This window comes from Pteropus medius, unplaced genomic scaffold (assembly GCF_902729225.1).
Source record: "Pteropus medius unplaced genomic scaffold, Ma_sr-lr_union100, whole genome shotgun sequence".
Taxonomy (NCBI): Eukaryota; Metazoa; Chordata; class Mammalia; order Chiroptera; family Pteropodidae; genus Pteropus; species Pteropus medius.
The window spans coordinates 1,719,177-1,732,190 of NW_024347731.1; the positions used below are offsets into that span (position 1 = coordinate 1,719,177).

At 36.3% G+C, this 13,014-nt stretch overlaps 1 protein-coding gene across 1 annotated transcript in view; it reads right to left on the reverse strand.

The window, feature by feature from the left end:
• Window positions 1-12,426, reverse strand: part of HCN1 (hyperpolarization activated cyclic nucleotide gated potassium channel 1) — a 322,326-nt gene extending 309,900 nt beyond the window's left edge. The window contains exon 1 of the mRNA XM_039877096.1: window positions 12,001-12,426. Within this exon, the coding sequence (XP_039733030.1) occupies window positions 12,001-12,407 (407 nt within the window). The 5' untranslated portion in view covers window positions 12,408-12,426. The remainder of the gene's footprint in view (window positions 1-12,000) is intronic.
• Window positions 12,427-13,014: the final 588 nt, after the last annotated feature.

Sequence of the window (13,014 nt, forward strand, 5' to 3'; positions counted from 1 at the left end):
AAAAGAACCTACTCATCACAGAGTTAAAATTCAAAATTAATTCCCTTTCAAAACACTGACTCAGTATTTTAATAATTATACCTCAATGAAATGTGCACTACTATACCAAGCAGCACAATTTGGCAAAAAAAAAGAAACAAGACTATACCTGCAAGAAAGTAATGTCACTCTTTCTTAAATGTCACTACCCAAAGAGATATATTTTCAACTCTATTTTGATGAAGACAGTATTGATTTCAAAGACAACAGCATTTAAATATCTTTTATAGGACTGTGAAACAAGAACCATCCAAGATATCCATAATATATATACCCAAATTATTTTTAAAACTACATTGAAAACAAGCATTATAGTAAATAAAATCAATATAAGTATATATGTATATTATTTTAATTGTCTTCAAATCTTATTTCTAGATACTTGTTTCTATGTATTGGGTCAGGCTGTCTACACTTAATTAAAATATTCAGTGTTTTGCAGGAAATATAGGGAAAAAGACCAACTGGCTGTTGGAAATTGTGTATAAAAACATTGAAGCAGAATGTTGCCAAAATTTGTTCATCTGTGCATGCCTCTAGCCCTGGGACTACAGTGGTTAAAATATAAATAAATAAATAAATAAATAAATAAATAAATAAATACATACCACCTCACCTTAAGTGAGGTTTAAATTATAGATGAGGGGATATAAGAATAAAATTAGATAAAAAAATTAGTATAATACACTGTGATAAGTTCTATGAAGAAAAGGCAGGGCAGAGATATGAGGAATAGCTGATAACTAGGGTTTAGTACAGGGTTGAAATTTTACTCAGGTTACGTTTATTTATAATTTTCTATTATGAAAAATGTTAAAAGAATCATCCTTGCATCCATGTATTTGCAAAATGTCATTTTTTTGTAAGATAATTTATTATTCTCTATATTTTCAAGAACTTTTTATACTGGGTCAAATTGAACTTTAGAAAGGTTGCAATCCTGTCTTTGGAGTCAGAGTGATACACCAATACTTTTCTAGGAATGCTGATCTCAGTTATTTTTACCTGTTATAAATTAAACCTATTGGATTTAATTTTTTACAAACCCATAAGAATAGATTTTACTCAATTATTTTAGTTAAATAATACTATTAATTATATAACATCTTTTTTATATTAATTTGAAATTTTCAGATTTCAAATTTGGGTATATAATTTATATTTTTGGTTTTATATTTAGTAATTTTTTTCTTTTATATATCCTCATAGTTGTTAAAGTGTAGTTAAGTTACTGATACATCTTATTTATCTTATAATCAGCCATTTTACTGAATTTTGTAGTTAATTTTATCACTTCTCAGGTGATTCATTTAGCATTTTAAGGTAGGAAAACATTATCTGCAAAAAAAAAATTAGCTTCCTCTCATTCTAAATATATTTCTAGCTATAATTTTGTGCTTTGTTGCACTGACTGACCCATCCAGAACAAATCTCCAGTCAATCTCCGTTAACCAGATATCATCTAGCCTTAAAACTAAACTACTTGATTGATGTGAAATTCTATCAAGGTGAGTCTTTCTAGCTACAGATCTAATTTTTAAATGGTTTGTCCAAGCAAAATTCTCTCCTTGTACCTTCTGTACGTTGTTTTAAGTATCACATTTCTATGTAAAAATATTAGATAGTTCAGGAAGTCTTAACTTGGGGTCCAGAAATAAATGTGTTTGCAGGGAACCACAAACTCCTGAAATTACAAAATTCTGTGAATACATGTACTTTATCAGGGTGGAGGGTTCACTGCCTTCATTTGATTCTTAAAGTAGCCTATGAGCCTAGAAACCTTAGCTAATATAAATGGATGGTTATGAATGATTAATATAATCAATAGTTGCAGATAATCAAATTCTGAGGTTATTTATAATATTTAATGTATACAACCATAACTAGGTGTTTTTATCATATATTTCTGCTATGATAGATAGATTAAAAAATCTAAATCACAGATATAATACCTATCTCTAATCTTCATCCTAATTCACTTACATGATTATTCAAGGCAAATACCAAATTTGCTGCTCAGAACAAAGACTTTTTAAAAATAATTTAAATAATGAATGAATGCTACAGAAAAAATAATTAATAGTCTACCTACAAATAGTACTCATATAATTTTCAATATTTATTTTCTCAGCCTCTGATCATGTCTCTCAAAAAACTACAATTGTATAATTTTAAACAAGGTATATTCTCTTTTTTAAAGAAGATAAGGTTAACACATTCTGCAAGGGCAATAAGTGACATCTACTCTTCAATGATGTAAAAAACATTTTTAACTCATTGTTTAAAATACGCAATCTTTCTTAAATATTTCTAAATAACCATCTTGTGACTATTAAATTGGATAGTAAAAAAAGAAAATGAAAGTATTTAGCAAGTTATGAATCATCTTATTTGACTCATATATAACATTTAATTGATTTGAAATAAGATCCCAAATGGTTCAACTATGCCATTTTCTGATGAACATAAAGATTAAGAGAAAGGAGTACATGCAACTCAATGCCATTAGAATTTTCCCTAAAAGTTATTTCTAAATATTCAATACTGTAGCATTTTTATACGCACTTAGAAGATAATACTGTTATATCTAGAAAATTTTTCAGATAGAGGATGTATTAGACATTTTCCAACGTAATTGCTTCATGAGTGAACCTATTTCACATGGAACACACAGAAACTGCCATTGCACATCAGGTCGTCTGCTGCCCAGACTTCCATGAAGAGAAAAAACAAAAACAAAAACAATAGCATATCACTTACATGGTTATGCCTTCATAGTACATTTGCTTAAGGAGTTCTGCAGACTGTTAACTGTATACATGGAGAGTATTTGCTTTTCTCAAATAGTTCACACACCTTAATTCTATTTCAAAACTATTTTCATAATAATAGCTACAACACAGCATTAAGTGCAGAGAATAATTTCTAAGCACCACATATCTAGATGTTATATAAATATATACAATATAAATATAAAATACATATCTTCTTACAAAAACCTGATAAGATACATATATTATTTTAAGGAGGAAAATGAGGAAACTTTTTTCTAAAAGTTTGAAAACTAAGGCCCAGCTACTAAGGTAATAAAAGCTCTAGAGATTCTAATTCAAATATCCTGGCTCTGGAGTCTGTGTTCTAGGAAAACTCTCTGCTACCTCAAAACACAGCTGTAGTCTTTTTTTAAAAAGTAAAATAGTATCAAAGGATTATAAGAAGAACATGTAAACCCTGCCTTATTCCTCTCACTCTACATACCCACTTTCCTAATTCAAACACCTTAATTGTTTCTTTTGACATTTAATTCATATTTCGAAAAGAAATTGATATATCCTATTAATTTCCAATAATGGCAGATGAGGATTTAGCTTTCTTAAAACACTCATTTTCATTTACCTTTCTCTTGCCCTCCCAGAATAACTGGACCGTAATTATAGCTTAAATCAGTAAACCTCATTTACAATATTATGACCAGGTAAGTGTTATTCACTGCTGAGCCAAGCAAAACAATGCATTGTAATTTTTTTTTTCCTTTTTTATTCACCTTCAAATCATGCAGGACTCGATAAAGGTCTTTTGTTTATTTGCCTGTATTTAATGTACCCTACAGATATTTACATGAAAGTCAAAGATATCTCGTTATACACTTTTCAAAGGCTGATATTCAGCCATTTTTTCCCTTGAAGGCCTTTGTCCAGCCCTCTGCTTTATTACTCCTGTCTAGAATGGTTTCCTTCAAATCCAGCTACTCAGGAGTACTCCTGGGATTTTCTTTCAAGGTTTTTCTGCGTTAAATCTCACATCCTGTCTTCCTTGGTTTCACGTTATATGCTATAATTCTTTGTTTTGCTGGAGTACATCATCCAGTAACTTTCTAAGACATGATACATGGGTAGTTAAGATTAGAATTCTTGAATTCTGAACGTCTTTATTTAATTTCATATAGTGGCAGGGTATTAATTCTTTTAGAAATCACTCTCAGAACTTTGTAGACTTTCTTACACTGCATTTAGCAGTATAGTACTTTTCCTACTTCTTAATATGTAACTTTCTCTTTGAAAAGCGTTAGTATTTTTTACTGGAGCCCTTAAGCTTCTGTGTGATGACCCTTCATGGGGTCTTTTTCTTACACAGTGCTGAACACTCTGACTTTCTCAGAAAAGATATTCACTCAGTGAAAAATATTGTTTAAAAAGTCTCTGTTAATTCCATTTGTCCATTTTAAACTTTTTCTCATTCTAGAAATCCTTTCATAGACTGTGACTTTATGAATTATCTTTTATTTTGCATATATTTTCTATACTTTTTTCTTTTTTCTCTAATTCTGAGAGGTTTTCTAGACTTTATGTGACAATTTATTACATCCAAGTGCTCTTTTTTATTCTGAGTACTCTTCTCATAGTGTATTATTCTTATTATATAGATAAAATATCTTCCTGGAGATAGCACTTATGGAGTATTTTTTTTTAATAATGTAATTCCTCTTTATTCCGAGTATCTGTCTGTTCTCTGGATTTTCTTTTGTTGTTTGATTAGGCTTTCTCTTTTATGATGGAGACTTTTCTCAAAAGTCTCATAATCTTTTCCTTTCAGATCATATTAGATGATAGAATACTAAAATATAATTATAGTCTCTATGTACATATGGGAGGCTTTTTGCAAGGTCATTAGGTAATAAATAAGAATTTTTACTGGAAGATTTTGAAATGTCTCCCACTGGAGGTATTTCCTCCAGTTTACTGTCTGGGCAGAAATGACCTGGCTCTAAGCATTCTAATGTTACAACTCAGAGTACTATATTCACTAAGGAGATCCTTATTTAACCCTCCTAATTTCAGCCTCGCTTTCCTGCAAACTGCTTCTTAACTAGTATCTGCATGTCCTGAGCACTTCTGGGGACCAATGATGAAGAACTATGGAAATATAATAGTTTTGCTTTCTATTTTCTGAAATGTTTCTGAGATCTCTTGTTCTCTGCTTTCTTCTCTGTCTTCTATTTCTCTATGTATCAGTGTTTTGTTTTATTTTGTTTTTCATATTATTTTGGAATAATTTCAAGAGGGAGGAAGAATAAATAATTAGGTTTATTCCATCATGCTTTTTTTTTTCAGGTTTGGGGAATTATTTATACTGGCAGCCTTGTTTCTTTTTAGGTAAAAGAGTTGGAGTATCAAAATTAAGATTCGGAGAGGCTGAATTCCTGGCCCACTTTTACGCTCTATCTATGTCACTGTGTTCATGCTACTCAACCTCCCTGCAGTTTCATTTAGTCATCTGTATATTGTGCAGGGAATGTAATAGTTGGGACATATACTTGCAGGTGGCAGCGGGGAGGGCATACTAGGTATTACTACAGGGAAAAAAAACTTTTCATTATCAGGATTTATTAATTCTAAGATTAAAGGTATGCACTCCTTGGTTGGAGACTAATTCTTTGTCCTTCCATTCATTTATATTTGTCAAAATCTGGTATACTGACCCTGCAATTTCATGTCTAAGAAAAATGAAAATATATCTCTGCATTAAAAGAATGTACAAGAAGGTTCATATGAGCAGTATTCATAAAGGCCAAAAGGTAGAAACAATCCAGATTTCCATGAACTGATAGACAAATGAAAGTTGGTATAACCATAAAGTGGAATAGTATTCAGTCAAAAAAAAAAGGAAATACTGAAACATGCTACAACATGGATGGAACTTGAAAACATTATGCTAAGTAGAAGAAGCCAATAATAAATACTACATAGTGTATGATTCCAGTGATATGAAATATCTAGAGTAAAAAAAAAAATCTATAGAGGCATAAAGTAGTTTAATAGTTTCAGAGAGCTTTTAAGGGGAAGGGGGAAAGTTAGAAATGAGTGCAAATGGGTATAGGGATCCTTCGTGGTGTAATAAAATCTCCTATAATTGACTGTGGTAATGGTTGCACGACTCTGTGAACATACTAAAAGCATTCAGTCATACACATTAAATGAGTGAATTGTATGGTGTGTAAATTATATCACAAAAAAGCTATTAAAAATAAAGCATTTGAGAAAGCTGAGCAGGAAAAACGTCTATGTGCATTTTTATGGCATTAGGAATATAAAATTGAATAATATTGATGAGGTTGTGGAGCTTAAATTCTAGTAGAGAGACATACATAAAACACAATTATAAATTCTGATGAAACCAGAGGCCCAGACGGAAAACGAAATGGAGAAGGAAGCTGTTGAGGGTGATCACAATGATTAAGCCGAAATCCAAATGATGAAGAGAAACTAGCTCTGATGTAGAATGAAGAAACATGAAAAGGGAACTTCAGTCAGTGGGGTTGTATGTCACAAAATCTCTGTGGCAGGAGAGACCTCAGCTTGTTCTAGAAGCTGCAAATTTATCCAGGTGGCTGGAAAACAGTGAGGGAGGGAGCAGTATGTGATGAAGTTGCATAGACAGTTGAAATTATGCAAGGTACTGTAGCTCATGGGTGATCTCTCAAATGTATTCTAAGCCTCTAAAGGGTTTTAAGCAGAGTGAAATTATTAGACATTAGATAACATTATTTGCTTTTTAAGATCACTCTTGCCACTCTATGATGAACAGAATGGAGGACAGTTTTGACTTTCTATCATAAAACTGCCTATGCATATCTAAACAGGAATATCAACATTGGTGAACCTACATCACTCATAATTTTAAGAAGTGTCTCAACCAGTGGCAGTATTAACTGGTAAAATCCATATGTATAGAATCTCTAAAATGTTTGCAGTCAGTAATTCCATTCCTTGAATTCTTCCCAGAATATAGTGAAGAGTAATGCACGAAGATGTCTGATACAGCACTATTTATAATACTGAAAGCAAACATGAATGTACAAAATTTGTAAATAGCTGCTAACTCTGTGTATGTCTAATTAAACTAACTTATTTAGAGTTACAGCTAATGTCTTAAAAATAACAACAGGTCTACATAAGTAAGATTGTCAAATTGTAAATCCAGAGCATGCATTATTCTACTACTTTGCTGTAAGTTAGTGGTCAGTTATTAGGCGAAATAGTTGAAGAATATTATGAGGAAATGAACTAACAAATGTGTGAAACAGACATGAAATCAATTTTTGTCACTCAAACTTTGGTGAAATGTTTCAGATAAATACTCAACTCAAAAATAATCAACATCTGTATATGCTTATGTGTACATAATCATACATAGACATCCCTTGAATAGTTGGTCACACATGCACAACAGAGAGAGAGAGAGAGAGAGAGCGCCACAAAAGTTTATTTTGCAAAACCAAAGAAAATTTCAGGATTTATTAAAGAACATCACCATTTTCCCAATTTCTTTTTTTCTGGAAAAATAATGTTAAGTTGTACATCAAAATGCCTTCACAAAGAAAGTATTTTTAGAAGAAAAGTACTTAGTGTAAGAGAAAACAGTCTTTTTTCCTAGTGCATGCAGATTTTCTCTTCATTACCACTACCTCTGCTCCTAAAATATATCGTGTCAGCCTAATTCATAGTTTGCTACTTCTTTACACAGGATGATAAAATGAAAATTTGTCGCAGACCCTGAAAACGTTCAGTACTTTTCACACAATGCTAACGGTCTGCCATAATTTGTATTGTACTGACAAGAAAGTCCTCATTCTAAGCCCAATTCTTTCTCTAAATAAGTGAATTATCTGCTAAACATAGGAGTTACACTCAGAATAGCAAAATGCTCACATGAAAATCATATCAGATACATATTTCCTTGCTTCATACTCACTTTGGGACATAGGTTCATTGTTTGGGATAATGCTGAATTACAAATTCTATTTAAATCACTTTTTGGTGTTGGTGTTGTTTTGGTTTATGGATTTTGATCAAGCAGATATAGTTTAATTAGGTCTTGTTATATTAGTCTATGATAACAACATATCATTCCAAGGTATTCTGTTTCACCTAACAGAGAAAAAAATAAATTCGTATGGTTAATTTTGGCTAGGTTGATATGGAAAGCAAATAAAAGGAGCATTGCTGGGAGAATAGAGAGTGCATTCAGCACAAAGATAACACAACAGTGGCTAATTAGTCCTTAAACCCCAGAGGGTTGAATTGTTTCCTTGTGAGAAGCTCCTGGAAACAAAAGGTCTCCCTCTGACTAACTGTGTTCTATGGGTGAAGTCTCCCCTCACTAATGAACACATCAGTGACCTCTAACATCAGTACAGTAGTGGATGAAAAAGGAGGCAGAGATGGAAGCCCAGAAAGTCACTTTTTCAGGAAATGACTCCACGTTTCTATAGTCCCTGTATACTTTATGACACTATAAGCTTTTCACAGTTATTCAGACTAATTGATGAAAAGCAGTGGAAGAAATAACAAGTCAAGATATAAAATTCCTCCCTTAACAGACTCGAGATGTAATATATATGGAATAGGAGCATTATTTTTAAAAAAAAATCCTCACGTAAGGGCAATCCAACAAAATAATGTCAGAATCCACAAAATGGCAAATAGTCTGGTGATAAATTCTTCCAAGGTAAATTACTTACATAATAAAAATCATCCACAAAAGTATTCTAAATATTCTTTTAATACATTTGAATGATGTATATCATAACTATAGATTGGCTATGAAAACACACACTTGGCTAGTGTCACTTTTTTATTAAATAAGTAAAAAAATAAAATTTTAGCTAAAAAAATATACAATCACTGTTAGTAATCTCAACAAAAATATTTAACCTCCAAATTAAATGTTTGTGTGTGTGTGTGTGTGTGTGTGTGTGTGTGTTGTTCACATGAAACTCAATAAGATTGAGATCAAATCCTCACTATGAAAAGATCAGTGCAATTTTATTTTTCAAGTAACTATATTTTCCCTACTTTGGGTGCTTAGAGGCCACGGTATAAACAAAAACATATGATTATTTAACTAAATTCTCTAGCTCCCACCTAGTTTTTCTAACAGTATTGATAATATTTGACTCCTTCAAGGTTTCTAACATCATCCTCTCCTGGGAAAGAAGGGAAACGCAGCGCCTCTGCCCTACTTACACCAGAGGTGGAAAACTGACTGCCAGACACAGAATAGCACCCAGGCCACTGGCTGCCATGAGAGGCACCTAGCTAGCTCTCAGGAAGTCTTAGTGGAAGCACAGCCCTGCCGCCTTAGGGAAAGAGAAAGGAACCAGCCTTAGAAATCCTCCTAAGAGGGGATCTAGACCATTAGCCACAATGTCAATATCCTGAGTGCCCTGGAGTAGTCAAGGGGCAAACAAAACCTTTGGGAATCCTTATCTCCATAACCTTGTCCCTCTCCACAGAAGTTGTTTAAATGTCACTTTCTCATAGTTTGGCATTGCAGGAATCATAGCAAAGTACCTCCCTTAAAATGTCTTCTTCAGAAAAGGGGTTTGAGGTGAACAGATCATGTGTTGAAGATTACTCACATATTGCTTTTCCTTTAGAAAAAAATACTGTCCGAATTTCGTCTTCTTTTTCATTACATTTTTCTGACATGTTATAGGTTTTTAGAAATCTTATATTGGTATCTGAGACCATATAAAAGCATGAATAAATAATAAGATGTACATGTCTTCCATATGCAAATAAGTATTTATATGATTACTCCTTTAGCTTGTTGTTTTAAAAATATTGTCATTATGATTTTTAGAATCTATTTTTTCAGATATCTTCCAGTTCAAAATCTAAATCATAATAATTGTTTAATTTATGTCTGTCATTTTCTTTTTCTAATTATGCAAATATTCAAATGTTCCAAACTACTTTGCACTGGGATTTGTTTAGAGTATTATCTCACTTTTTAATCATCTCCAATTTCTTTGAGATATATGATAAAACTGAACCATCACCTAATTTTAATTTCTTCCTTTATTTAGTAACCTTTTTGTTTGTTTGTTTTTAAAGAGATATTTCGTGTCATTCAACTTACTTGGAAAAATGTGGAGAATCTTTTATTTCATGAATTTCATTCATTCAAAGATTTTGGCACACTATTCCAATTCCTGAAATGTGGCCTTATGTTTTTATCCAGTAAGTAATAAAAGTTTAATTATTTGATATATAACACCATTTTGAAAAGTGTAGTCTTTTCCCATTCTTCAAAAAATAAAAGTATCATATGTAATCCTTTAATTGTTAAAGTTTAGCATTTTATTTGCATGTGAATACTAAACCAAATATATTTCTGAAAAAACCATGCTTACTTTCGTTATTAAGACTGAAGGCTGTTGCCATATAAAGTTTTTTTCATGGAAAAAATATATATAATACTGTGTTGCAACATATTTCCATTGAGGACTGAGAGAATGATAGTATTCTACACTTAGTTTCAACCTTTAAAATTCTAAAGAACAAGACAATCATATACTTTAGACCAAGGTCATTTATCAGTTTTTTTCTATAAGTATCTTCTTAGTGGAAGAAATATGTTAGATTATTAAGTAGGTCCTTTTAATATGAACATTTTTTCAATCAAACTCCTAATTTTCTGTAGACTATAAATGTCATTAGGTTTCATAACTCCTCTTTTGAACTTTGCTGTGTGTTTTTGCAAATAAGAATCTTAAAATTATACACTTCCTAAAATTAATTCACTTTATGCATAAATAATAGAGGCTACTGATTTACGAGACTGTATATATCTCAGAGAAGGTGAAGACAGTCACTCCAAGGCTTTAAGTGGCAGGAGTATGGGTTTTCCACAGTAAATGTCTTTCAGAACTGTGGACAGCTCCCATTAAGGCCTGAAATTGATAGCAATTCCCCTTAGTTTCTAAACATAACTCAAAGTAATCTGCTTTTTATTGCTATACTTATTTGCTGTCTAATAGACACCTATTAAAACTGCTTAGTTTGCACACATACGCCTTTCGTTGATTCCTTTTCGAAGAGTTCAGTTAAATAAATAAACTAATAATGCCACTCTGAGTTACTAGTTTTTTAATGGAAAGCCAAGCATTCTTCAGGAGCTAATATAACGTGGCTTCAGGGTGTGCGCACGCTAATAAGAGGATCCACTTCACGACCTTCATTTGATAATCTCTAAACATGCTTATAACCGAACGAATACTTGGGCGACAAAGAAGACCAGGAAACGTCTTAATTTTAAGTCTCTGAAGCAATTTCCCTGACAGCTGACAGCTCTCCTGCCCTTTTTTCCGAGCTGGAAAACGGGGAAAGATTTCTGAAATAGACTTGTAGTCAAGGTCAAGAAAGGGTGTCTCTGTTTCAGGAAGGGGGCTCTGGAAACGCCCCCTGTCTCTGTTTCAGGAACTCGAGGCTTCCTGTCACGCTCTTGCCCAACCTGGCAGCACCGGCTCCACTGAAATCTGAAGTCAAGGACTATCCAAGCGCAAATTACCCTTCCTCAGCCTGCCAGCCACTATTTTGAAGACATGCATTGAGGATATCCGGTGCCTATAAGCAGATGAAAAGCAGATTAACGCTCCCCGGGGGTGAGAGCGGCTGGAACACTAGGACTCGTGAGTGCGTCCCCGGTTGTCCCAACCTCTTCTCGACCCCAGGAGCGCCTTTTTCCCTTTTGGGAGGATCCACTTCTTGAGAGAGCAACACCAGGAAGGGTGGCACTCCCAGGACGATTTTCTGGCCGCTCCCTTACACGCTCATATCCGAAGTAAAAGTTTCCCTGGCCCAACTTAGCATCCTCCTGTCCGAGAGTAACGGTGGCCTTCTTCCCCGATCTGTCCCTAAAGTTCACGAAGCAAAGGAGGAGAGCCTCCCCGGGACTCCCAGGCCACAGGAACTCATCAGTCAACCCCCTCTTGGGTGGAAACTAGTTGAAGAAGAGTCGAGCCTGCTCAGCCCCAGGAGGAGAAGCCGGCAGCGCCACCCCCGCCCGCCCGGCACCCCCTCCCTCCGAGTCCCCGGGCGCCCCCTCCCAGAGCCGGGAAGCGAGTTTGCGGGCGCGCCGGGAAGGAAAGGTGGGGCGGCGACAGGGAGTCCTCACCTGAAATCGCTGTAAGGGTGGATAATCCAGAAGCCTGCAGTTTTAACCCTTTCCTGCTCCTTCTCCACCGCCTTCTGGCTCCCGAACATGCGGAGGGAGAATTTGTTGACCCCGGGCTGCAGCATGGAGGTGAACTGCCTCTGCATGAAGCCGTACTGCCGCCGGGGCCCCTCGGCGTCCTCGAAGCCCCCGGCAGGCTCCTCGCCGCCGCCGCTGCCGCCGTCCACTTTAAAGCACACGGAGTTGCCGTGCTCCTTGGCGCCCGCCCCGCCGCCCCCCGGCGGGGTGCCCAGGCGCTTCTCGGCCGCGGTCGACCCCGCGCCCGTCGCGGGCGCCTTGGCGGGGAAGACGCTGTTGCCATCGTCCCGGCTGTTGGACGAGGAGTTGGGCTTGCCGCCGCCTTCCATGCCCGGAGGACGCGGCCGGCGACGGCACGGGCTCCAGACTCGCCGGCCGCCCGGCGCCGGCGGCACGAAGCTGAGCCGGCAGGGGCCCGATGCAGCTGCCCGCGAGCCCGGCTGCCCGTCGCGGCGGCGGCGGCAGCGGCGGCGGCTGCTCCTTCCCGCCCGCGCCGCTGCTCGCTGCGCGCCTCGCTCCCGCCGCCGCCGCTGCCCTTAGTGGCTGCGCTCTCGGCTCCGCCGCGGCTGGTGCTGAGGCTGAAGCTGCCGAGCAAGGCGAGGCTCCGCTCAACCCTCGCGCGCCAGCGCCTCCCCTCGGCTGCCCTCTGCTGGCCGGAAAAGATCTCCGCCCGCCGGCACACCGCACACTGTCCCTCCACTCTTGCTCCACTTCTGCCCAGCGTGACATTGAACTCGGGAGCCCTGGGACATTTACGTTTGAGAGACTCGGAGTATATTTGTACGAAAGAGGAGAGAGACAGCGAGATAGAGAGAGACAGACTGAGCTGGTGAATGTATGTTTGTCCAAAAGAAACAAAACACCCTAAAACTTATTCAGACGTTGTCACATTGTCTGAACGCCTGTTTGAATGATGTTACAGATGGGGAAAAGGAG